Source organism: Hypanus sabinus, chromosome 6 (assembly GCF_030144855.1).
Source record: "Hypanus sabinus isolate sHypSab1 chromosome 6, sHypSab1.hap1, whole genome shotgun sequence".
In the NCBI taxonomy this organism is placed as follows: domain Eukaryota; kingdom Metazoa; phylum Chordata; class Chondrichthyes; order Myliobatiformes; family Dasyatidae; genus Hypanus; species Hypanus sabinus.
Window position 1 is genome coordinate 41,503,342 of NC_082711.1, and position 27,555 is coordinate 41,530,896.

At 41.8% G+C, this 27,555-nt stretch overlaps 1 protein-coding gene across 10 annotated transcripts in view; it reads left to right on the forward strand.

Moving 5' to 3' along the window:
* The window catches only part of znf438 (zinc finger protein 438), a 272,996-nt gene that overhangs the window by 148,653 nt on the left and 96,788 nt on the right, over window positions 1–27,555 (forward strand). For 8 of the 10 annotated variants that reach the window (XM_059971967.1, XM_059971971.1, XM_059971972.1 and 5 more), the window contains 2 exons: window positions 8,391–8,479; window positions 9,938–10,014. The exons of the other annotated variants lie outside the window; for them this stretch is intronic. In XM_059971967.1, the coding sequence (XP_059827950.1) occupies window positions 8,391–8,479; window positions 9,938–10,014 (166 nt within the window). The remainder of the gene's footprint in view (window positions 1–8,390; window positions 8,480–9,937; window positions 10,015–27,555) is intronic. 10 annotated transcript variants of the gene reach the window in all.

A 27,555-nucleotide genomic window follows, 5' to 3' on the forward strand; every position in this document is an offset into this window, starting at 1 on the left:
TTGCTCCAGAACACCACTGCATAGAAGATTGTACTGGCAACAACAGACTGGTAGAATATGTGAAGGAGAGGCATGCATACTCCAGAGGACCTCAATCTCCTCAGGAAGTAGAGGTGATTCTAGTACACAGCCTCTGTGTTGGTGCTCCACTTAAGTCTGTCATCCCAGTGCACCCCAAGGTATTCTTCTTCCGTCGCCTACGTCTCCGAGCCCGCTACTTTAATAAGGATTCCTCTCCCCTATTGATGACCCTTTCTCCCGTCTTCAACCTTCCTCCTCCTCCTGGACACTCCCACTGGGCCTTCTATCTGCACTCGATCTTTTCATCTCCAACTGTCGCCGAGACATCAACCGTCTCAACTTTACCACTCGTCTCTCCTGTTCCAACCTCACTCCCTCTGAACGCACTGCCTTCCACTCTCTCCACAGTTATCCTAACCTCACCATCAAACCCGCAGACAAAGGTGGTGCCATAGTAGTCTGGTGGACGGACCTCTACCTCACTGAGGCCAAACGGCAGCTCTCTGACACCTCCTCTTACTTACCCCTGGAACAGGACCTCACCAAAAAACATCAAACCATTGTCTTCTGTACCATCACTGCCCTTATCAACTCTGGAGACCTTCCATCATCAGTCAAATAACTCATAATTCCCACACCCCGCACTGCTCGGTTTTACCTCCTCCCCAAGATCCATAAGCCTGACTGTCCTGGTAGGCCTATAGTTTCGGCCTGCTCCTGCCCCACTGAACTTGTATCTGCCTACCTGGACTCCATTTTGTCACCCATAGTTCAGTCCCTCACTACCTACATCCGGGATACATCCCATGCCCTTGACCTCTTCAATAACTTCCATTTCCCTGGTCCTGACCGCTTCATTTTCACCATGTATGTCCAATCCTTATACACTTCAATTCCCCATCAAGAAGGCCTCAAAGCCCTCCGCTACTTTCTTGACAATAAACCTCACCAGTTCCCCAACACCACCACACTCCTCCGGTTGGTGGAACTGGTACTCACACTTAATAACTTCTCTTTTGTCTCTTCCCACTTTCTTCAGACCAAGGGTGTAGCCATGGGCACTCGCATGGGCCCTAGCTATGCCTGCCTCTTCGTGGGTTATGTGGAACAGTCTATGCTCCATCTATACTGGCACTGCTCCCCAACTTTTCCTTCGCTACATTGACGACTACATTGGTGCTGCTTCCTGCACCCATGCTGAGCTCGTCAATTTCATCGACTTTGCCTCTATCTTTCACCCAGCCCTCAAATTCACTTGGTCCATCTCGGACACTTCTCTCCTCTTTCTCAATCTCTCAGTCTCCATCCCTGGAGACAGACTGTCCACTGACTCCCATAACTACCCCGACTATACCTCTTCCCACCCTGCCAAATGTAAAAATCCTATTCCCAGTTCCTCTGTCTCCGCCGCATCTGCTCCCAGGATGAGGCTTTCCATTCCAGGACATCTCAAATGTCCTCTTTCTTTAAGAATCGTGATTTCCCTTCTGCCATCATCAATGATGCCCTCACCTGCATCTCCTCCATTTCCCGCACTTCAGCCCTCATCCCATCCTCCCGTCACCACAACAGGGACCATGTTCCCCTTGTCCTCACCTATCACCCCACCAGGTTCCGGATCCAGCATATTATCCTCTGCAACTTCTGCCACCTTCAACAGGACCCCACCACTAAGCACATCTTTCCTTCTCTACCCCTCTCTGCTTTTCGCAGGGATCGTTCCCTCCGTGACTGCCTGGTCCACACGTCCCTCCCCACAGATCTCCCACCTGGTACTTATCGCTGCAAGCGTAAGTGCTACACTTGTCCCTACATCACCTCTCTTACCACCATTCAGGTCCCCAAACAGTCCTTCCAGGTGAGGCAACACTTCATTTGTGAGTCTGTTGGGGCCATCTGTTGCATCCTGTGCAGCCTCCTCTACATCGGCGAGACGTGACGCAGATTGGGGGACCGCTTTGTCGAGCACCTCTGCTCTATCTGCCACAACAGACAGGATCTCCTGGTTGCCACCTACTTCAGCTCTGCTTCACATTCCCATTCAGATATGGTCTCCTGTACTGCCATGATGAGGCCAAACTCAGGTTGGAGGAGCAACACCTCATATACCGTCTGGGTGGACTCCAGCCCCTTGGTATGTACATCGAATTTTCCAGCTTCCCATAATTCCCTCCCTCTCCCTTCCACCATCCCACCTTCACTGTGCCTCCTCTTCTAGCTGCCTATCACCTCTGTCATGATTCTGCCTTCTTCTACTACCCATAGTGCTTTCCCCTTTCATTCCTTCTTCACCTCTCTGGCCTATCCCCTCCCTGCTTCCCCTTTCCCACCCCTTGATCTTTCCTCTGATTGGTTTTTCACCTGGCACCTTTCACCTGCCTTCTTTATAGGGCCCCTGCCCCCTCCTCCTTCAGTCCTGACAAAGGGTCTTGGCCCGAAACGTTGGCTGCTCATTTCAATGGATGCTGACCTATCTGCTGAGTTCCTCCAGCTTGTTTGTACGTCTTGATTTGACCACAGCATCTGCAGTATACTTTGTGTTTACCCAAAGGTATTTGTAGGACCTCACCACATCCACATCCTCAGCAATAATAACAGGGAGTATTGCAAGCTTAGTCTTGCTAAAGTCTACCACCATCTGCATAGTCTTACTAATGTTGAGCTGCAGGTGATTCAGCTTGCACCATTTGACAAAGTCCTCCACCAGAGCCCTGTATTCATTCTCCTGTTTTTCCCTTTATACACCAAACTATTGATGAGTCATCAGAGAATTTCTACAGATGACATGACTCAGTGTTGTATCTAACATCTGAGGTATACAGGAACGGAGCCAATACCGTCCCCTGGGGCCCCAGTGCTGCTTATAGCCATGTCTGATGCACAGCTCTGAAGCTGCATTGAACAAACTTTTCCCCAGCAATGAGGGCTGTATCATATTGAAGGCACTTCCCAACAAAACGCATGATCGTCAAACAGTGCTGCCCTGCTTACCCAAATGGGAGTAGACTCTGTTCAGCAGGTCAAGGGCAGCATCCTTGACTCCAATGTGCTCGTGGTAAGCGAACAGCAGGGGATTGAGGGCTGATCTGACCAGGGGTCAGAGTGAGCCAGGACCAGGCACTCTAGTGTCTTCATGATGTGTGAGGTCAGGGCCACTGGATAGTTGTCATTCAAGACTTCCATTTGGCCCTTCTTGGGTACTGGGACCATACGTGATGTTTTACACATAGTCGCGAGCCTTTCCAGGCTGAGACTCAAATTGAAAATGCACTGGAGGACTCCACAAAACTGCTCAGCACACTCCTTCAGGACCATCCGGCCCCAATGCTTTGCCATGTCCCAGTTTCCCCAAAGCCCTTTTCACCTGCTCAGTAGTGAAGGTGAATCCATGATGACTGGGGAGTTGTTGGAAGGTGGGGGGGTGAAGATTGAGACAGTAGTTGTTAGTATGTGGAGGTGTGAGGTGCGTGGATGGTAGGTGCAGGGCAAGGCGGGAATGTAGACAATGGCAGCATTGTTACTCTTAATACTTGAGACTGCTTCTGGGAAATGTCAACTTCATTTTGCAGTCCTGAGGGAAGCCTCTGAGTCAATTTTATTTTTCTTTACCTCTTATCACATTCTGCTATTAAAAGAACAATGGAAACAGCATTCAAAGGTTAATGAGTAAACCTTCTGTGGTAAAACAGTCAGAGTATTTTGATATTTCATTATTACTCAACGTATCCACAATCTTTGGTTTCTCACAACCTATATAAAGCAGTCAGGTTAAAATCTTATCACAGTGCAGCTTCACTTGGGAGCTTTTGACTATTATATTTGTACTGATGGATCTTCAGACTGTAATTGCTTATTGACGAGCAGTTGATTATTAGAAGCTTTTTGCATCACAAACCTGAAATGGTAGGTCATTGAACCTATAGCACAGAAACCTTTTGGCTCAGCCAGTCTATGTTGACAAAAGGATGCTAATCCCATTTGCCTGCATTAGAGCCATATCCCTCTTCACCATACCTATCTGAATGCGCTTAAACTTGTATTATACACTCCTCTACCATATCCTTTTGGCAGCTTGTTCCATAGGTTAACCATCTCAGGCTTCATAACAGATTGTAGACTTTAAAGTATTTTGTGTAACTCTTTGTAAAGAATTACATTCAGTAAGTTTAAAATTGAGTTTAAAAATGTCTTGTTTTTACGGTGTACTGTACTAGCAGTTATGGTCAAAGTGACAAAATGTGATGAGTAATAGTGATGAAAAGGTTTGACATTTTTCAGAGGTATTCTTGAATCTGTTAGCTCAGGTGATCAGGACCTTGGTAATTTCAGCTCTGGGAAAAAGCCTTTGACTATCCTCATGATCAATGCCTCTCATCCTCTGTCACTCCAAGGAGAAAAGGCTGAGTTCACTCATCCTATTCTCATAAGGCATGCTCCCCAATCTAGGCAATATCCTTGTAAATCTCCTCTGCACCCTTTCTATGGTTTCTGCATCCCTCCTGCAGTGAGGCAACCAGAACTGAGCACAGTACAAGTGGGGTCTGACCAGGGTCCTATATATAATTAGCTCTAGGCTCCTAAACTCCTGTTGTCTTTGACTTCTCTTGTTAGCAATGGTTGTATCATCTTGCCTTTGGAATACTTCTTCCTCTCTGGGATGTATATATTCTGTGCCTTCTGAATTGCTTCCAGAAATTCCAGCCATTGTTACTTTGCTGTTATCCCTACCAGTGTCCTTTTCCAATCAATTCTGGCCAACTCCTCTCTCATGCCCCTGTAATTCCCTTTACTCCACTGTAATACTGATACTTCTGACTTTAGCTTCTCCTTCTCAAATTTCAGGATGAATTTGATCATATTATGATCACTTGACCCTCAAGTTTCTTTTACCTTAAGCTCTCTAACCAATTCTCATTCATTACACCAACACTCAATCCAGTATAGCTGATCCTCTAGTGGGCTTGACCACGAGTAGCTCTAAAAAGCCATCTGAGGCAGTCTAGAAATTACCCCTCCTGGAATCCAGCACCAACTGGAATTTCCCAATCTACCTGCATATTGAAGTCCCCCATGACTATCGTAACATTGCCCTGTTGGCATGCATTTTCTATCTCCCATTGGAATTTGTTGGCCATATTCTTACTACTGTTTGAGAGTCTATATACAGTTACCATCAGGGTCTTTTTACCCCTGCAGTTACTTAGCTCTATCCACAATTATTCAACACCTTCTGGCCTTATGTCACCCCTTTCTAATGATTTAGTTTTATTTATTTAATGAGCAGTGCAATGCCACCCCTCTGCCTTCCTTTTTGATACATTGCATATCCATGGACATTAAGTTCCCAGCTATAATCTTTCTGCCATGATTCAGTGATGCCTACAACATCACACCTGCCAATCTGCAACTGTGCTGCAAGTTCATCTCCCTTATTCTGTATACTACACGCATTCAGATACAACATCTTCAGTCCTGAATTTAACCTATTCGATTTTGTCAAACCACACACAAACTTTTGATTCCTTACTTTGTCTGAGGACTTACCAATATCTGCTGCCACAACTCTCCGCTAACTGTTCTGGTACTCTGGTTCTAACCCCTGCAGCTCTAGTTTAAACCCCACTGTACAGCATTAACAAACCTTCCCACTGGGATATTTGTTTTCCTCCAGTCCAGTTGCAAACCATCCTTTCTGTACAGGTTGCACCTTCCCTGGAGAGAGACCAATGATCCAAATTCTTACGTCCTCCCTCCTACACCAACTCCTTAGCCTAGTATTAAACCGTATAATCTTCCTAGTTCTAGCCTCACCAGCAAGTAGCACTGGTATCAATCCTGAGATCACAACCCTGCAGGAACTGTCCTCTAACTTAGCACCCAACTCCCTATGCAGAACGTCATCACTCATTCTACCCATATCATTGGCACCTAAATGGACCATGACTCCTAATTGTACACCCTCCCACTTAAGAATGCCAAGAACACAATCTGAGGTAACCTGGTATCCAGGTTCACATTTCTTGCCCATTCTGATGTGTGGTCTGAGCAACAACTGAACTTCTTGACCATGTCTGCATGTTTTTATGCATTGAGCAGCTGCCACATGATTGGCTGATTAGATATTTGCATTAGCAAACAGTGTACAGGTGTACCTAATAAAATGGCCTCAGTGTGTCTGCAGCAGGCATGACTTGCTAATAGCTGGTAATTTGTTGCTTGCTCAGGTGTTCGTTAAAAATCTCATTTTGAAGGAATTGTTTAAGGAATCAATTTGTAAACCCAGAATTATGTTAAAATACTTAGCACACCTACTATAACAGGTGCGCTGGAAGCCAAACCACCAAGGAATATATTGCCTCTTTAAACACAAGCTGCGTTTAAGGTTTATTTACATAATTAACTTCCAATGTATGGTATAAACAGGATATATTTTGAGGACCCATGAGGCATGGCCTTTATCCTACTGTGAATCTGAGCAGGTAACTGAATCTCTAAACCCTGTGAATACTGCAATGATGTTTAATATTTCTGTTTGTTTTAATTATAAGAGCAGGTGTGAGGTGATGCAGTTGAAAACAACCTCAGAACAAAATTGATTTTTAGGAAGGTTGTTCAAATACTCTTAGTTATCTATATGAAGAATTGTTTCATAATACCCTGTAATCAAATGTAAACCCTTGTCACTTTCTCAGACTCTTCATCTGTAGGTAACCTGATGTTTGTGTGAATTTTCCAGCCAGTATTCTACATACATTATGGCCCATGTCTTTGATCTCACACATGTCATTATTCACTTGAGTCCTGACATTAAGTGATATCTTTGTTTTGCTCTCCGTATTTGCTGCTTGAACATTTAACTGTTTCCAGCATTTCCTGTTTTTCAATTTCTAGCATTAACAGTTTAAATTCCAATCCAAATTAATTTCCCCTTTCTTTGAATTGTCAGTTGTTTTCAACTAGGGCTGTCTTAGTGAGGTGAACTAACTGCATTGATCAGGGATGGAACTTGGTGTCTTGTTAATCTATAAAGTTCTGCTACCCACTGCTTTAAATTATCTTGAGTCATGAGTCTTAGTTACATACATGTGGGAACATGTTCTTGTATTAGTAGTAGATGTAGTTTCTTTGAAATCCTCTTTTGTTAGGTAGGAAGTAGATTGGCATTAATTATTAACACTTTATTATTATGAACTGAAAAATGTATCAGCATGATTTCCTCTTGAAGGAGGGTAACGAATGGGCAAGAAGAAGAACCTTTGAAAGAGGAATATAATTTGCAAGGTGCAACTGGTAACATAAATTACAAGCCAGGAACATGTTCAGTGATTGGTCGATGTTGACTAGGCATTCTGTCAGCTTCAATACTGCAGTTATTAATGTTAAGTTCCATTTAGAAACAAATCATGTTGAACATCACTACTTCAAGATGCCCTAAATGAAGGTTTTATAACATGGTTGTTAGGTATCAGTTAGAAATTGTTGTAGAATGCATAACAGGAAAAGTGATGTGCCAAATTGGTCTAATCTGCTCTTAGACTCCTACCATGTAGTTAGCTTGGCAAAGTGTGTGGGATGCTGGGTATTGATGACTGAAGTCACCCCTGTTGCAGAGTTCATGTTTCTTGTATGTTTTGATTAGAATTCGAGTGAAACATTACCTGAGGAGACTTACATTTCTCCAAACAAAGTTATGTTGCACTATCGTGTCTGATCTAATCTTAAATGAACTAGAAAGCACATCTGGGTCAAAAATGTTTTGTTTCTCCAAATTTCCATCAGTGGAATTGGTCCTAATCTAGCATTGTCTTTTCATTTTCTCAGCAACAGTTTACATAGCATTTTAATGTTGCAGATCTAATTGTAAGGTTATGTCTAGGATTTGAAGCTCATTAATGGCCTCTGGTGTTGCCTGATGTGTGTTTAGGGAAGTGGTGAAATTCAGCCATGGGTCACTGGCTTTACAGTTCAATCCATTGTCTAATTTTCAAGTATGGAATTTGTATATGAAAATTTATTTGATTTTCTATTGGTGAAGGAGTTGGCTGTTCTTCATCATCATTTTATCATCGCAGGTTGTCCATCACCAGCTGATTGTTGCTCAGTTATGCCACTTCAGCACTGTGCCTTATGGCAGTTTTGTGCTGATCAGTGACATTGGCACTATTTTTTGTTATCTCTGCATTCCTTTTATTATATGGTAAGATGGAAGAGTACTCAAACCAGGTATTGTACCACTTCCAGAGGAACTTCAGTTGGACATAGAAGAATCTTGCTCTTCAAGAAAATGTGTCGACTCAGTTTTGGCAGATTGTAGCAATTACTCATCACTGTTTTCTAATGGTATCTAAATTCTTGAATTGTTTTCACAGCCAAGGAACAAATATTAATGAATGAAGATCCAAATGTCTGTTTTAAAGAAATTAGTGAAGAGTCTGCAAAGAAAGAAATGGTGTTTCAAGTAAGTAACAGAAGTAAATTTGTTTTATTTAGATATAGTTTCCTCTAGTTTCTCCTGTGGTTTTACTAATAAATATTTCACACGTGAGCCAGGACACAAAAAAAAGCCTAATAAAACTTGTAATAAAATTGAAACAAGATGCACAGGCAATTTTATTTATTTTCTGTATGTGATTATCAACGAAGGACGATAATCATCTACACCTTTGTTCTTTGGGTTAACTGAGCGGTTGATAGATGTGCCCCTCGTGATTCACATGATGTTGGAAACAAAGTCCTCTGTAGGACATGAACATCGGACAACAATTGTTTTGAAAGTGTTGCTTCCTCAGAATCTTTTTTTGGTTATGCTAGACCGCATGAAGCTGAACACAAGTATAATTTCAGACTACATGTATCATGTGGGACCTTGGAGAAACAAGGTACTGGTGCTTTGCAATAGTTCAACTAACCTAAAAATGTTTTGTAGAAGATTTCCAGTTGTGCTCAGCATCTGAGGCTTTTCGCTTCAGTGTCCAACAGTACTCGGCCAATATTGATGGATTTCATTTGCCCTGATACCATTTCTCTATGACCACAATGTCCTGGTGCAACTTCTCGAGATGCTCATCACTGAAAGCACCAAGGCTTGGAGGGAAGATGACCAGATGGGAATGCAGAAATAGAATTTTTAGTTGCAGTTCATGGTTTTGTCTGCTTGAAGCATGTTGTCAAGCTGCATATAGTTTCGTGCTTTGTGGTTGCCAAGAAAATTTTCAACAACATCCTTAAATGACTTCCAGGTGATTTTCTCCAGACCCAGTAGAAGTTCTTCGAATTGCCTTTCATTGATGACTGGTTTGATTTGTGGACCCACAAAAATGAATTCCTTAATGTTGACATCAGGTATTCTGATTTGAATTGAAATAACAAATATAGGCGATTTAAAAAAAAATGGTGCATGATAGGTAAATTTCATGGTGATTTTCATGATCACCTTCCCAAAATCTCTCGGGTACACCCAACAGTATTAAAGAAGGAAAATCTTTGTTGTCCAGTGTAATCTAAACTGCCCATTGCAGTACTATAGGGTGTTGCATTGTTAGAGGAACTCTAACAATGTTAGAGCAACACTCAATGCTTTCCAAAATCACATTTCGATATCCTTTTCACCACCTCCTTCTCCTCCTCTTCATTTTTGCACTCTTCCTATCTTTTTATCCCATTCTGTTACCTGGAATGGCCTGTTATGGTGCTGGATCTCCAAATTAATAAATGGATGGTTGGATTGTTAAATTGCTTTCCCTTTTTTTTTGAAGTGGTCAGGTAATACTGGATAAAACAAGATAATAGGAATAGGTGTCCATTCAAAAACTTGCCCTGCCCCTGCTTCTTTTTTGATGTGCATACTGTTTATTCTGACCAGAAATCATAAATTTGGGAAAAATACTTAATTCCAAAAATTTTTGTCTTGATACAGGATGTAAAGCCAATGCTCCATGGTGAAGATATCACAAGAGAATCTGACCAAAGAGGAATTCTTCAAAATGAAATCAAGTCAGTATTGATTTTAAACATTGAAATCTCAACATTAAGTGCAAGACAGTCAAAAATTAAATTTAGAGCAGATTTGCTTAATTCTTTACTTTCAATGCTAATGTTCTTGTTGCTGTTTTTCTTGTAATGAAGTTAGCGATTTATATGGTGCTCCAATCTACATTGTGTGCGTTGCCTGTGGTGAGCATTTGAGCACAGTAACTTGCAACTAAACTTGATCTAGTCCTTGGATAATATGAGAAGTACAGTTTCAGTTGTTGTTTGACAGCAAGCACACCAAATTGATTTTTCCCTTCTCTTCTAATGTTGACCTTGCTCTCATATGAGTGAGTGAGAGAGCAGGATCATTTTAGGGAGGGGGCCATTTGAAAAGTTCAAGTCTCATTGGCACCAATAAAAAGAAGCAAATTGTAAACAGAGCAGTCATTCTGGGAGCAGCCATTGTTCGAGTGGGCCTGTGTTAGAGTGGTCAGTCTTTGGCTTAACAGGCTTAGGTAAGAACATGCTGAGACTCAAGGTAAGTATCTAGTAAGTGTTTTTTGCTCTTTCTTTGTTTATTAGTACATTTCTAGTGCAATTAGAATTGGTGCAGAATTAGTGATATGACCATAAAATATAGGAGCAGAATTAGACCATTTGTTCCACCAAGTCTGCTCCACCATTTCATCATGGTGATCCATTTTTCCTCTCAGCCCCAACCTATCTTCCCCCTGTATCAATCAAGAATCTATCAACCTCTGCCTTTAATATACATAAAGAATTGGACTCTACAGCTGCCCATGGCAATGAATTCCACAGATTCACCACTCTCTGGCTAAAGAAATTCCTCCTAATCTCCATTCTAAAAGGACACCTGTCTAATTTGAGGCTGTGTCCTCTGTCTTAGACACTCTCACCATAGGAAACATCCTTTCTACATTTACTGTATCAAAGCATTTCACCATTTGCTTGTTTTCAATTTGGTCACCCCTCGTTTTTCTTAATTCCAGTGAAAACAAGCCCAGAAGCATCAAATGCTCTTCATGTGACAAGCCACTTAATCCTGGAATAATTTTTGCGAACCTCCTTTGAACCCTCTCCAGCACATCCTTTCTAAAATAAGGCACCCAAAACTGCACACAGTACTCCAAGTGAGACTTCAGCAGTGCTTTACAAAATCTCAACAGTACATCCTTGTTTTTATGTTCTAGTTCTCTTGAAATGAATGCTAATATCACACTTGGCTTCCTCACCACAGACCCAACCTGTAAATTAACCTTTAGGGAATCCTGCCAAGGACTCCCAAATCACTTTGCACCTCAGACTTTTGTATTATCTTTCCACTTAGATAATAATCAACCCTTTCATTTTTTTTCACAGAAGTGCATGAACATGCACTTTCCGACAATGTATTCCATCAGCCGCTTCTTTGCCCATTCTCCTAATCAGTGTAAGTCCTTCGGTAGCCTATTTCCTAAAAACTATTTGTCTCTCCACCTATCTTCATATTGTCTGCAAACTTTGCAATAAAGCTATCAATTCAATCATCCAAATCATTGACATGTAATATAAAAGGAATCAGTCGCACCACAGAACCCCTGTGGAACAGTAGTGGTCACCAGCAGTCAACTGGAAAAGGCTCCCTTTATTCCTACTCTTTGCCTCCTGTCAATCAGCCACTGTTTTATCCATGCTAGAAAATTTTCTGTAATATCATGGACCTGTAGCTTGCTAAGTAGCCTCATTTGTGGCACCTTGTTAAAGGCCTTCTGAAAATCTAAATACACAACATCAATAAATTCTCCTTTGTCTATCATGCTTGTTGTTTCTTCAAAGAACTCCAACAGATTTGCCAGGCAATATTTTCCCTTGAGAAAACCACGAGAAACCCTATTATATCATGTGCCTCCAAGTACCCTGAGACCTTGTCCTTGATAATCGACTCCAACATCTTCCCAGCCACTGAGGTCAGACTAATTGGCCTATAATTCCCTTTCTTCTGCTCCTCTCCCTTCTTGAAGAGTCAAGTGACATTTGCAATTTCCCAGTCTTCTGGAACCATTATAGAATATAGAGATTCTTGAAAAATCATTATTAATGCCCCCCTAATCTTTACAGCCACTTCTTTCAGAACCCTGGGGTGCGCACCATCTGGTCCAGGTGACTTATCTACCTTCAGACCTTTCGGTTTCCTAAATACCTTCTGTCTAGCAATGGTAACTTCACACACTTCATGACCCCTGACACCTGGAACTTCCACCATACTGCTTGTCGTCCACTATAAAGAATGATTCAAAATACTTAATTAGTTCATCTGCCTTTGACTTGTCTCCCATTACTACCTCTAAAGCATCATTTTCCAATGGTCCGATATCTACTCTTGCCTCTCTTTTACACTTGGTGTATCTAAAGAAACCTTTGGTACTCTCTCTAATATAATTGGCTAACTTACTGAAGTAACTTTTTAAGTTGCCATTTGTTGGTATTTAAAAGCTTCCCAATCCCCTAATCTCCCACTAATTTTTGCTCAATTATATGTCCTCTGTGTTGGTCTGGTATACATCCAGTGGACCTGACCTTACACTTCATGAAGACCCCAGGGTCACTGGTCCTGGCTAACCTCCAATCCCTGGTCAGATAAGCACTTGATCTCCTGCAGTATGCCTACCAGGAGCATATTGGAGTTGATGATGCTGTCATCTACCTGTGGAACAGAGCCGACTCCCATTTGGGTAAGCAGGGCCGCACGGTGAGGATCAGGTGTTTTGATTTCTCAAGTGCCTTCAATACGATACAGCCCTCATTTCTGGGGGAGGTGGGGGTGGGGTGGAGAAGCTTCATTCCATGTAGGTTGCCACTTCCATTGTATCCTGGATAATGGACTACCTGACTGACAGACCACAGTTTGTGCAGCTTCAGAGCTGTGCGTCAGACATGGCTATAAGCAGCACTGGGCCCCATGGGACTATATTGACTCCCTTCCTGTATACCTGTTGTATACCCCGGACTTTGGATACAACATTGAGCCATGTCGTCTGCAGAAATTCTCTAATGACTCAGCAATAACTTGGTGTATAAAGGGAGGGCAGGAGGATGAATACAGGGCCCTGGTGGAGGACTTTGTCAAATGGTGCAAGCTGAATCATCTGCAGCTCAACAGTAGTAAGACAAAGGAGATGGTGATAGACTTTAGGAAGACTAAGCCTGCACTGCTCACGGTTACTATTGATGGTGAGGACCTACGAGTACCTGGGGGTGCACCTGGATGACAGACTTAAGTGGAGCACCAACACAGAGGCTGTGTATGAGAAGGGCCAGAGTCACCTCTACTTCCTGAAAAGACTGAGGTCCTTTGGAGTATGCAGGCCTCTCCTTCACATGTTCTACCAGTCTGTTGTCACCAGAACAATTTTCTTCACATTAGTGTGCTAGGGCAATGGTATCAAAACAGACAATGAATGCCAACAGGCTCAATAAATTGACTAGAAAGGCTGGTTCTGTTATAGGAGTCAGACTGGACACACTGGAGGCTGTGGTAGAACAAAGGACCCTACAGAAAATCCTAGCAATTCTGGAAATGTTTCTTACCCTCTGCATGCCACCTTGGCTGAACAGAACACTTTTCGTAACAGATTAAGACAGCTGCACTGCTCCAAAGAGCGCATGTGAGGTAATTCTTACCCTCGGCCATTAGGCTCTATAATGAGTCTTCCTTTAGCTAGGGAAATGATGACTTCCTCCTATTAAACTGTTGAAGGTAATTTATTTTTTATTCTTTCTTTCTTCTCTTCTAGTATTTGTATATCTGTGCACTTGATTACAGTGACTCTTTAATTTCCTTTAGGAACAATAGAGTATCCATCTCTTTTTGGCTTTTATGTTGCTTTGACTTTGTTTATTATGCATAGTTGTATCATCTTGTGTTTAAAAGTACTTCTTTCTCTTTGGGATGTATATATCCTGTGCCTCTGCGTCCAGCACATAATTCTCTGTAACTACTGCAACCTCCAGTGGGATCTCACCACCAAGCATATCTTCCACTCTCTCCCACTTTTCCTACAGATCACTCCCAATACGACTTACCTTTCCATTCATTCCTCACTATCAATCTCCCTCCCTCCTCATTAGGAGTCTCTCCCTACACCTCCTCCCTCACCACCATTCAGGGCCCAAAAAGTCCATCCAGGTGAGATGATACTTCACTTCTGTGTCTGTTGGGGTCATCTGTACCTAGTGCTCCCTGTGCAGCCTCCTGTATATCACTGAGACCTGATGTAGGTTGGGAGACAGCATTGCCAAGCACCTACCACCCCCTCCTCTCCCCCTCCCCCCCCCCCCCCCCCAAACCACCAGAAGAAGCGGGATGTCCTGGTGGCTTCCCACTTAAGTTCTACTTCCCATTCCCACTCGACATGTCAGTCCATGGCCTCCTGTACTGCCAGGATGAGGCCACACTCAGGTTGGAGGAGCAACACCTTGCATTCCATTTGGGTAGTCTCCAACCCAATGGCATGAACATCGATTTCTCAAACTTCTGGCAACTGCCCCCTCCCACCCCTTCACAGTTCCCATTCTCATTTCCCTCTCTCACCTTATCTACCTGTCCATCACCTCCCTCTGGTGCTCCTCTCCCTTACATTTCTTCCACAATCTTTTACCCTCACCTATCAGATTTCCCCTTCTCCAGCCCTTTATCTCTTTCACCTATTAGTTTTCCAGTTCTTCTCATAACCCCTCCCCCTCTCCCAGTTTCACCGATTTACTTGCAACCTTGCACTTGTTCCTCCCGTCCCTCTACCTTCTTGCTCTTACTTTCTCCAGTCCTGAGTGAAGGGTTTCGTGCCAAAACATTGACTGTTTATTCTTTTACGTCGATGCTGTATGGCCGGCTGAGTTCCTCCAGCATTTTGTGTGTGTTGCTCAGATTTCCAGCCATTTTTTCTTCTTGGTGTTCCACGGGGGTTGTTGATGGGACTGTTCCTTATCACGTTAATGTCAGTGATTTGGATGACGGAATTGATGGCTTGGTGGCCACTTTTGCGGACGATACGAAGATGGGTGGAGAGGCAGGTAATGTTGAGGAAGCAGGGAGTCTGCAATAGGACATGGACAGATTGGGAGAATGAACAAAAAAAAAGTGGCAGAAAGCGGAATATAGTATAGGGAAGTGTATGTCGTACACTTTGCTCGAAGAAATAAAGGTGTAGACTATTTTCTAAATAGGGAGAAAATTCAAGACTCAGATGCGATGGGGCCATGGAAGTTGTCGTGCAGGGTTCCCTAAATGTTTATGAAAGGAAGGCAAATGCAATGTTAGCATTCATTTTGAGAGGACGAGAATATAAAAGAAAGGATGTAATGCTGAGGCTATAGAAGGGATTGGTTAAACTACACTTGGGAGTATCATGAGCAGCCTTAGGCCCCTTATCTGAGAAAGGATATGCCAATGTTGAAGAGAGGACAGAGGAGGTTTACTTGTATTACTCTGGGAATGAAAGGGTTAAAATATGAGGAACTTTTGATGGCTCTGGGCTTATACTCATAGGGGTTTAGCAGAATGAGGAAGAAATCTCATTAAAACCTGTTCAATATTGGAAGGCCTACATAGAGTGGATGTGGAGAGGATGTTTCCTTTAGTTGGGGATCCAGGGCCAGAGACCACAGCCTCAGAATAGAGGGCATTCATTTAGAACGGTGATGATGAGAAATTTCTTTAACCAGCAGGTAGTAAATTTGTGGAATTTATTGCCAGAGATGTCTGTGGAGACCAAGTCTTTGGGTATATTTAAATTGGAGCTTTGTAGGCTGTTGATTATTCATTGTGTGAAAGGTTATGAGGAGAAGTTTGCAGGATGGGGTTAAGAGGGATAATAGATCAGCCATAATGGAATGGTAAAGCAGACTTGACAGGCCAAATGAACTAATTCTATTCCTATGTCTTATGGTCTTATATATGATAATTCATAACAAAGTGTTGGCTGTATCTTTAGCTTGGACATCTTGTAGAATTTCTGAAGTCGTAGACAATGCTTGAGAAAAGAAAAAACAAAGATGGAAATACTATTTCTGAAATAGAGTGAATTGCACATTCTTGACATCTGCATTCCAGATAGGAATGTTTACAGTAACAATTACAGAGACAAGCTGAGCTTTCAGAAAGCACTTTAGAAGTTGGTATATGGAAAGTTTGTCTAGTACCTTCGACTCTATTTGTTTATCGCAGAAAATTTAGCAGTAATTTGATTTGATTAACATGACACAGTTCAATCAGTTTTTTTTACTAGTAGCTATTTGGACTTGTTAATTATTTTTTTAATTAATTTATTTTCTTCATTTCAATAACTTTGATACAGATGTTCATAAAGGTATATGTGTTTAGTCATTCTAAACCAGCTCTGGGACAGTTGAAAGCTCATGTGTCTGGATTGTTATTCATAATCTCTTTCCCTGCAGGAGATTGTGATTTCCTGTAATATGACATCATTTCAGGTTCACTGACAATACCGTTGTAGGTTGTACATAAATAGAAACATTCTTATGAGCATTACAATTATCACGGTGAGTCACCCCAGTCAAATTTCCTCATTTTGTTTATTCAAATAAAAGGATCTTTAGCCAATAAAAATCTTTTTTAGCCTTTCATTTTATTGTTCGCCTAAAACACTCATGCCCAACAGTAATTTATTCTTGCTTGTATGCGTTGCAGAAGAATTAATATGAATTCAAGTCTGTAACCATTTTGTACACTGTTGTCTACCCAGAGCAGACTGGATAATCTGTTACAGTCCAACAGATTATAGTTTTCTACAGGTAATTGTGACATTTGTAAGACTGTACCAGAGAGATTGTTGCCTTTCTGACATCCTCTGTCAGAAATAATTTCCAGATTTCAAGCTGGTGCCTATCTTCCAACTTCTCTAACTTGAGGAGGCCTGTCAGGAGTTATCCAATTGTATTGACTGAGATCACAGATGATTGCAAGATCTCCAACCATGTCAATCCAAAGGAAAAGAAAGAATTTTGGCCAGCAACAAATGCTGAATTTCTGCCCTGTGTACTCAAATCCAGATTATTAAATGTATGACTAAATAGAAACAGCAGGGCTTAATAGTAATGCGGAGAACACCACTGTATATTTCCACCATTCCCCAGTGTGACTTTATACTATCTTAAAGTTCCTGGGTTTATCCCTCTCCCTTTCTGTAAATGTATATGCAGTGTTCTGGCACCACCCATCCTTTCAGTCTGGTGATGGAAAAGAATAAAAAGGTTTTATTGAGTTTTTCCTTTTTTAAAAAATTTTGTGACCTTTTGTTAAACTCTGAGTCTTTTTCGAGTACATTTCCTGTAATTCATTACTAGACCATGGTCTGTTCTAAAGGCTACAAAAAATTACATCACTTTAACAGCAACATACCCCAGGAGTAATTTTCTTCAATAAGTCTGTTGACAGTCAGGATTTGTAATGATGGAATTTAAAAAAAAAACACAATCAGGATTTACATGTTCCTGGCAAGTTCAGAGTTTATTCCCTTTCCTAATTGTCCTTGATTAAGTGGCGGAGCGAACTAGCTCGGTGTGTTCAGGTGTTTCAGTAGTAAAATGGAGCAACACTGAATTGTTGTAACCATTCCAAGTTAGGATCATGTATGACGGAGGGGGAAAATGCAGATTGTCATGTTGCCACACACTTCTTGCCATTGTCCTCTTTGGTGATGGATACTGCGGATTTGAGATATGTGGTTACAGTTACCAAATAAGCATCTGAAATGTACTCTGTAGATGATACGTATGAAGTCACCTTGTTCTGGTAGACTGAGTGAACGTTAAAGGCAGTGGTTAGGATACTCATCCAGGTAGATGGAGAGTATTCCATCACACTATTGATTAGTGCCTTGTAGATGGTGGAAAGGCTTTGTGATGCCAGGATTTGCTTGCGACAAGAAAGCCAGCCACTGTATTTCCCAATCTTGGTCAGTTTAGTTTCTGGTTAGTGATGACATCCACTATTGATGTGCTCACAGTGATCATAATGCCATTCAAAGTCAAGGGTAGATAGTTGGAACAATATGTGGGAGATGGACATTGCTGAGCATATTTTTGCCATTTATGAGTCCATGCCTGAATTTTGTCTAGTTCTAATTATATACAAATATGATTTGTTTATTTGTTGAGGAGTTTTGAATGAAATTGACGCATGCAATTTTCAGGCAACATTTCCACTTCTGATCTAGTGAAATTTGGAGGGTCATTAATTAAGCAGTTGTAGATAGTTGGGACGTTGAAGTCCATTATATTCTTTGCGTTTGCTTTATCCATTACTTCTGTTAAGTGTTGTTTAACATAAAGAAATACAGGTTAAGACGGTATGTGATAACCTGGAGTTAACGTTTAAATCTCCATTTAGTGACTGGAAATTATGACCTGTCAACAAAAGTCAGCACAAATTAGTGACATAAATGTCAAGTTTGAACAACTTGAGTTGTGTGACTGAGTTAGCTGACAATGGTGCTGTTAACATTGTACTTGTGTAGCCTGTTTTGCAGGCAGTTCAACGTTCAAAGTAAATTTTATTTTCAAAGTACATAAATGTCACCATATACAACCCTGAGATTAATTTGAGGACTATTAGGCCTGGCTCATGGATCTCTGGTTTTTCTCTCTCCTAAAGTCTACAATCAGTTCCTTGGTCTTGCTGAGGTCATTGTTACGACACCACTCAGCCAGATTTTCAGTCTCCCTCCTGTATGCTGATTCATCATCACCTTTGATTAAGCCCACAACAGTGGGGTCATCAGCAAATTTGAATATGGTATTGGAGCTGTGCTTAGCCACTCAGTCATTGGTGTAAGGTGAGCAGAGCAGGGGGCTAAGCACACAGCCTTGTGGTGCACTTCGGCTGATGGAGATCATGGAAGAGATGTTGTTGCCAATCTGAATTTACTGAATCTACAAGTGAGGAAATCCAGGATCCAATTGCCACAGGTCTTGTTTTTCAGTCTGCAGAAGTTAAACCCCACCTGGTCAACTAAACTTTTTTCTTGTGTAGTCTGGTAACTCTTGTGCTGTTCATGTTATCTTTTATCATATCTGGAATATGATAAAATTTGTATTAAGTCAATGTAGGTGTTTGAAGTTGATGGGAGACTGACTAGATTTTATTCCTTGGCTGGATTCCTGCATTGATAACCTTCTTTATTCTTTTTTGTTTATTGTTTTTTCTTGTTTGGTTGAGTCTCCATTCCCTGAAAGTCTGCATGGACATTATTTGGGTTACTGCACTATTCCTTTTACATATTGCTGAAACAGCAAGAGAGAGGCAAGGGAAATAAATCCTTGTAAATTGCAGCATGCACATTGAATGTTAATTACATCAGTGTCCCAACTGTAGATGGGCAATAACTTTAGTCTCCCTTATATACTCAGCAATTCACCATTCACTCAGCTTTTCACTTTAATTCAACCCATCTGAAAAAAGATGCCGATCTGACCCTTTTGTAAAAAGTTGCAAATTAAATCAGTTCATTCACACTCTGAAAACTGTTACCTTGGCATAGCAGCTGCTTTTTTTCTGTTTACATTTCTCATTTGTGATTCAGAATTCTACTCAGTAAACTGATAACTCAAAGTAGCTAATCTTTTCTCCTGTATGTGCTACTTGTTTACACAGGATGCATTTTTGTGACAGTTGTATTGTGCATGTGTCTGAAGTCTGGGACTGCCAAACCAAATGAGAAGATTCAGAAATAGGAGAAGTAGGAGCTTTGTAACAACTGTTGCAGAAAGCCTCAATGACATTATGCCTGTGTTTGGCATAACTGTCTGGATTGCCTTGCATGCTGTGCATATGTAAGCAGTTAATCTGAATTCTGTTCACTTCCATGTAAACATTTGCCTATTGAAGTAACCTTGTAAATAGTTGTGAGATTGCTGGGCTTTTTTCAATTACTTGGAGCATATTAATTTGGAAAGTTTGTTCTCTGTTTACACAGAGCTAAAAATAAATGGTTTCTGTTTTATAAAGATGCACTGCCAGGTGAAAAAATCTTAAGATTTATATCAAAAATGGTAGGAACATGAGACTTAGTTTTATGTCTGGGTGAGAACCTGTAGGAACTTGACTTCCAGTGGGGCCCTGCCAGTTATAATCCCTAGGCCTCCTCAGACCTGACTGCTCAGCTCAAACTCAGTCTGAGCGAGATAAGAATTAAGTGGAAGTTGATGGGCCTTGAATAGTGGATGGCAGAAAGCCCTGTTCACAGTCCCAAAAAAAAATAGATCATTCCACTTGGGAAGTGTTGGTTCAGTTTTTGATGTGTATTTCACAGCCCCCAGTTACAACAGGCTTCCTTTCTTGGTGCCATTTGTGACCTGGACAGTTTGTAAGTCAGAAATAAACAAAAGCGGTGTGTTGGAAGGGGATCACAGAAACAGCTGTGACGGGAGAGCGAGCAGGTGCAGGAAGAGCGGCTGCCAGTCGACCGAAGATTCAGTGAGCAAGTCTGCTTAGCGTTTCCAGCACCAATTGTTACAGCTTCTTGGGGGAGGGTGGCAGTTGGTTCGGGGAAAGAAAGCGCTTGACAATGCCCAATTCACACCATTGTGGGCCCAAAGGGTGTGCTGCTCTGCTGTACTGTTGTGTGTTCACACCCGTCCTAAGTTGCTTGCAGCTCTGCAGCAGCTGGGAGATGCATCCCCATCTCATTCCCCGCTCTTGCAAGATCTGTAACTTGGGGAGGACCTGTATATGATGGAGGGAGGAGGGAAATCAGGGCGTGCATAGTCCAACTGTTTTCTTGTAGGGCAAGTCTTACCAAAAATGATGAAATGTAATTTAAAATTTGATGTGGTCTTTAACTTTAGGAAAGCAAAAGTTAAGTTTCAGCTAGATAGAGGCCTGATCAGACCCCATCCAAACATACTACTTACAGGGGCAATTTAATTGAGGTGCTTCAAAATTCTGCTTAAAATATAGACAGATGTAGAGCAGTTTTTTCCTTTGGAAATCTGAAACATAGCATGCAGTCTAAAATTCAAGCCCATATAAGACTGTAAGACATAGAAACAGCAATTTGCCCTATTGAATCTGCTCTGCCATTCCATTATGACTGATTTATTATCCTTCAACCCTGTTCTCCTACCTTCTCCCTGTAACCTTTGTTCTTATTAATCAAGAACCTGTCAACATGCACTTTAAATATACCCAATGACTTGGCCTCCACAGCTGATTGTGGCAATTAATTTTGCAGATTTTCCACTCTGGCTAAAGAAATCCCCCCTCATCTCCGTTCTAGATGGATGTCCCTCTATTCTGAGGCGGTGTCCTCTGGCCCTACATTCCCCTACTATAGGAAATAACCTTTCCACATCCATATTTTCTTGGCCTTTTAATATTCAATAGGGTTCATTGGGATTAAACCCCCCCCCCCATTCTTCTATACTCCAGTGAGTACAGGCACAGAGCATCAAACGTTACTCGTGTATTAATCGTTTTTTCATTCCTGGAATCATCCTCATGAACCTCCTCTGGACCCTTTCCAATGCCAACACATCTTTCTTGGATAAAGGGCCCAAAAGCTGCTCACAGTACTCCAAATGAGGTCTCATCAGTGCCTTATAAAGCCCCAGCATTGCATCTTTGTTCGTATACTCTAGTCCTGAAATGAATGCTAACATTGCATTTGCCTTCCTTACCACCAGCTCAGCCTGCTGCAAGTTGACCTTCAGGGAATCCTGCATAAGGAATCACAAGTTCCTTTGCACCTCTGATTTTTGATTTTTCTCTAAACCTTTCTTATCCATAAATCTTTCGAAGTGTCTTTTAAACATTTTGTCACACCACTAGTCACTGGCCTTTAACCAGAGAAAAAAAACCTCAACCCTCTGCTTTCCAGGTCAGAATAGTCCACCAAACTGTCATTTTCATGGGGCTAAGTGCACACTCACTGCTCTAGCCTTTGAGTGCAGAATGTAGTGCAACAAAATTGTGATATTTTTAAAAAAGGGATGTTCTGGCTTGACAATGCAGAAAGGTACAGAAATATAAAGGCAAATAAAAAGGCGTGTGTGTTTTTAGTCAACGTTGCATGAAAACTTAAGCTGAGATTTGATATTTTTTTGATTACCTTTTAAGTAATTGTCTATTTGGCAAACTTGCATTTTCACTCTGCCCTTTCTTACAAGTCAATATGATTGACATTTTAAAATTTATTGCCAAATAAAGTTTACACCATTGCAAACATGAGGAAATCTGCAGATGTTGGTAATTCAAACAACAACACACACAAAATGCTGGTGGAACACAGCAGGCTAGGCAGCATCTATAGGGAGAAGCGTTGTCGACGTTTCGGGCCGAGACCCTTCGTCAGGACTTCTCCCTATTGATACTGCCTGGCCTGCTTTGTTCTACCAGTATTTTGTGTGTGTTGTTGTTTACACCATTGCAAGAGGGTTCTTTGAAGCCATGCATGATTTCAGAATCAAGTTTATTATCACCGCCATGTGACGTGAAATTTGTTAACTTAGCAGCAGCAGTTCAAAGCAATACATAATCTAGCAGAGAAAAAAATAATAACAAATAAAATGAAAAATAATCAAGTAATCCAATTATGTATATTGAATAGATTTTTAAAAAGTGCAAAAACAGAAATACTGTATATTTCAAAAAAAAGTGAGTTAGTGTCCAAAGCTTCAAAGTCCATTCAGGAATTGGATGACAGAGGGGAAGAAGCTGTTCCTGAATCACTGAGTGCGTGCCTTCAGGCTTCTGTACCTCCTACCTGATGGTAACAGTGAGAAAAGGGCATGCCCTGGGTGCTGGAGGTCCTTAATTATGGAAGCTGCCTTTCTGAGACACCACTCCTTGAAGATGTCTTGTGTACTTTGTAGGATAGAATCCAAGATGGAGCTGACTAGATTTACAACCCTCTGCAGCTGCTTTTGGTCCTGCGCAGTAGCCCCTCATACCAGACAGTGATGCAGCCTGTCAGAATGCTCTCCATGTGCAACTATAGAAGTTTTTGAGTGTATTTGTTGATGTGCCAAGTCTCTTCAAGCTCCTAATGAAGCTCCTGTCTTGCTTTCCTTATAACTACATTGATATGTTGGAACCATGTTAGATCCTCAGAGATCTTGACACCCAGGAACTTGAAGCTGTTCACTCTCTCCACTTCTGATCCCTCTATGAGGATTGGTATGTGTTCCTTCATCTTGCCCTTCCTGAAGTCCATAATCAGCTCTTTCATCTTACTGACGTTGAGTGCCAGGTTGTTGCTGTGGCACCATTCCACTAGTTGGCATATCTCACTCCTGTACACCCTCTCGTCACCACCTGCGATTCTACCAACAATGGTTTTATCGACAGCAAAGTTATAGGAAGTGATGTCTTGCAGACCCTGCCAGAATGGCTGTGCATCCAATGTTGCCTCCAACCTCATTCAAAATTGTCCCTTCGCCCTTGAAATAGCCCTCTGCAAATCATACCTGGTTTTCTGGTACAGGCCTGGGTTGCCAGACTTGAATGCCACAGATCTAGCCTTCAGCAGATGATGTACCTCCTGGTTCATCCAAGGCTTTTGGTTTGGGAATGTACAGTAAGTCTTTGTGGGCACACACTCATCCACACAGGTTTTAATGAAGTCAGTAACAGTAGCAGCATACTCATCCAGGTTCGAAATTGAATCCCTGAATACAGTCCAGTCCACCAATTGGAATGGAGTACAGAGTTTGGGTTTTCAATTGGGTTTTCTTGCATGACTGATTGCATGCCATTTACAGTCGAGTCTAATCAATGATCAAACATCACCTCAATAGCTAGAGACAAAATCTGTACAGACTTAAGTTGGAAGATAGAAAGCATTCACTCAATTCTTTTTAAGGTCCACCCCATAACTTAAAACAGTGGAAGGGAAATGTAAAGAGTAAACCTATTCCATTTGATAAACTGGTTATTAATGATATTAGACAGCTGAAGTCACATCTATCCTTAGTGATGCCAGAATGCCACATATGATTGCTTAGCAAATACCTTCTGCCTGAAGAATGAAGCAATGATCCAGCTTGGTTTCCTGAGGCCTTCTCCATCACAGAAGCCAACCTTCAGCCAAGACAATTCATTGCATATAATATTAAAAAAAAACAGGTTGGATATTGCAAAGGGCGAGGACCCAGTCGTGCGTGTGAACAATGGTGTTCCACAATTAATTATAGTAATGTGGAACAGTACTGCACAGGAACAGGCCCACTATGTTTTGCTAAACATATTAGTAATCAAATATCCAGCCAAGCTAATCCCTTCTGCTGACAAAATGTACATACCTTTCAATTTCCTGCATATCCAAGTATCTAAGAGCCTCTTGAATAGCTCTATCGTATTTGCCTCCATTCCATCCCTTGTAGCATATTCTAGATACCCACCACTTCCAGTGTATATAAAAAAAAAGTACTGCATTTACCCCTTACATCTTCTTTGAGCCTACCCCATCTCCCCTTTAATGCATTGCCTCTAGTATTCATCATTCCAACTTAGGAAGAAGTTGCTGGCTGTCAATTCTATCAAATCCTTTCATAATCTTTTAAGCTTCTGTCCGGTCTCCCCTCATCCTCAGCCACTCCAGAGAAAGCAACCCAAGTTTGTCCAACTTCCCTTTATAACATATACCCTCCACTCTAATTCAGGCAGCAACCTGGTAAATTTACTGTCCACCCTCTGCAAAGCCTTGACATCAACTCATGTAATGAGGTGACCAGAATGAATACAGTGCCCCAGATGCAGCCTAACTAGAGTTATATAAAGCTGCAGCATAACTTCCTGACTCCTGAATTGAGTTCCTTGACTAATAAAGGCAAATATGTTATCTGTCTTTCCTTACCACCCTATCAACCTGCATAGCCAGTTTCAGGGAGCTAAAGAACTTGGACCCCAAAATCCCTCTGCTAGAATCATGTCTTGCTTAAGCAAGGACCTGGACCCACTGCAATTTGCTTATTGCTGTAGTAGATCGTCAGTGGATGCGATCTCATTGGCTCTCCATGCAGCCTTGTATCACCTGGACAATACTAAATCTTACACCAGGCTGCTCATCATTGACTACAGCTCAGCATTGAATACAATCGTTCCTACAGCACTGATCAAAAAGCTCGAAAACCAGGGCCTCTGCTACTGGATCCTCGACTTTCTTACCGGAAGACCACTGTCTGTGCCGATCGGACATAAAATCCCCTCCTTGTTGGTAATCAACTCTGGCGCACCTCAAACATAGAAACATAGAAAATAGGTGCTGGAGTAGGCCATTTGGCCCTTCGAGCCTGCACACCCATTCAGTATGATCATGGCTAATCATCCAACTCAGAACCCTGTGCCTGCTTTCTCTCCATACCCCCTGATCCCTTTAGCCACAAGGGCCATATCTAACTTCCTCTTAAATATAGCCAATGAACTGGCCTCAACTGTTTCCTGTGGCTGAGAATTCCACAGATTCACCACTCTCTGTGAAGAAGTTTTTCCTCATCTCGGTCCTAAAAGGCTTCCCCTTGATACCTCGTTCTGGACTTCCCCAACATCGGAAACAATCTTCCTGCATCTAGCTTGTTCAATCCCTTTAGAATTTTATAAGTTTCAATAAGACATGTATACATAGCCCACTGCTGTACTCTCTCTACACTCATGACTGTGTGGTTAGGCACAGCCCAAATGCCATCTATAAATTGGCTGAAGATGCAGCTGTTGGCAGAATTTCAGACAGTGAGGACATAGACAAGAGTCACAAACTTTCATTCAATATCAGTATGGCCAAAGAATTGATAGCAGACTTCAGAAAGAGTAAGACAAGGTTGCGCATATGTCAGTTCTCATCAAGGGATCAGTATTGAAAATAGTGAGCAATTTCAAATTCCTGGGTGTCAACATCGCTAGGCCCAGCAACTCGATGCAGTTACAAAGATGCCAAGGGTATTTCGTTAGGAGTTTGAAGAGATTTGGTGTATCAGCAAAGACGCTTGTAAATTTCTGCAGATATACCGTGGAGAGCATTCTAACTGGCTACATCACTGTCTGGTATGGAGGGGTGGTGGGAGTCTCTGCCCAGGATCAAAATAAACTTCAGAAAGTTGTGAGCTCAGTCAGCTCCATCATGGGCACTAGCCTCCCTAGCATCCAGGACATTTTCAAGGCAGCATCCTTGAAAAGGCAGCGTCCATCATTCAGGACCCCATCACCCAGGATATGCCTTCTCATTGCTTCCATTAGGGAGGAGGTACCAGGGCCTGAAGGCACACTAAACGATTCAGCAATAGCTGCTTCTCCTCTGCCATCGAATTTCTAAATGGACTTTGAACCCATGAACACTACATTTTTCCCTCTTTTTGCACTATTTATTTAATATATAATTATGTATATATTTACTGTAATGCTACTTGCCAAGGACTTTTCATGGCCTCTCTTGGTTTTTCTAATTCTATTTTTGAGTCCTTTTTATGCCTTTTTGTGATTTTCGGGGCGCTGTTTAATTTTAGCTTTATATGCACTTACTTTTTCTTTTTTACTTTAAATTGACCACTCTATCAATATGCAAGATTCCCTTTCCTTGCTGTTCTTGTCTATCCTTCTTAATATATATTCTTGTGGAATATACCTATCCTTTACCCTGTGTAGTTGGTTTTGAACACTCTCTACAAGTCAGATGTGGACTTGTCCAAAAGCAGCTGTTCCCAATTAATATCCCTAGTTCCTGTCTAATACATAATTTGCTGTACTCCAATTTACTTTGCTCCCCAAGGTCCATACATAAACATTTTTTTAATAGCTGGCTTAAAACTTAAGGAGTTGTGCTCACTGTTCCTAACTGTTGTCCCGCTGTGAGGTAAGTTACCTGGCTAGGCTGATTACCCAACACCAAATCTGGTATAATCCCCCTGTCTTCTTGGATGATCTACATATTTATATAAGAAACATTCCTGGATGTACCTAACAAATTCTGCCTCATCTAAACCTCTTGCACCCAGGAGCCCCACTCTATATTAGGAAAGTTCAAATCACACACTACAACAACCCTGTTGTGCTTACATCTTTCCATTATCAGCCTGCATATCTGTTCCTCAATGTCCTACTGGCTAGAAACATAGAAAGTCTACAGCAAAATACAGGCCTTTTGGCCTACAAAGCTGTGCTGAACATGTCCTTACTCTAGAAATTACCTAGGGTTACCCATACATAGCCCTCTTTCTTTTCTTTTCTGAGCTCCATGTACCTGTCCAGAAGTCTCTTGAAAGACCCAGTCGTATCTGCCTCCACCACCGTTGCCAGCAGCTCATTCCATGTGCTCACCACTCTCTCTGCTTTTTTTTTAAAAAAAGCAACTTACCCCTGATATCTCCTCTGTACCTACTTCCAAGCACCTTATAACTGTGTCCTCTTGTGCTGGCCATTTCAGCCCTGGGGAAAAAGCCTCTGACTATCCACATGATCAATGCCTGTCATCATCTTATACACCTCTATCAGGTCGCCTCTCATCCTTAAGGGAAAAAAGGCCCAGTTCACTCAACCTATTCTCATAAGGCATGCTC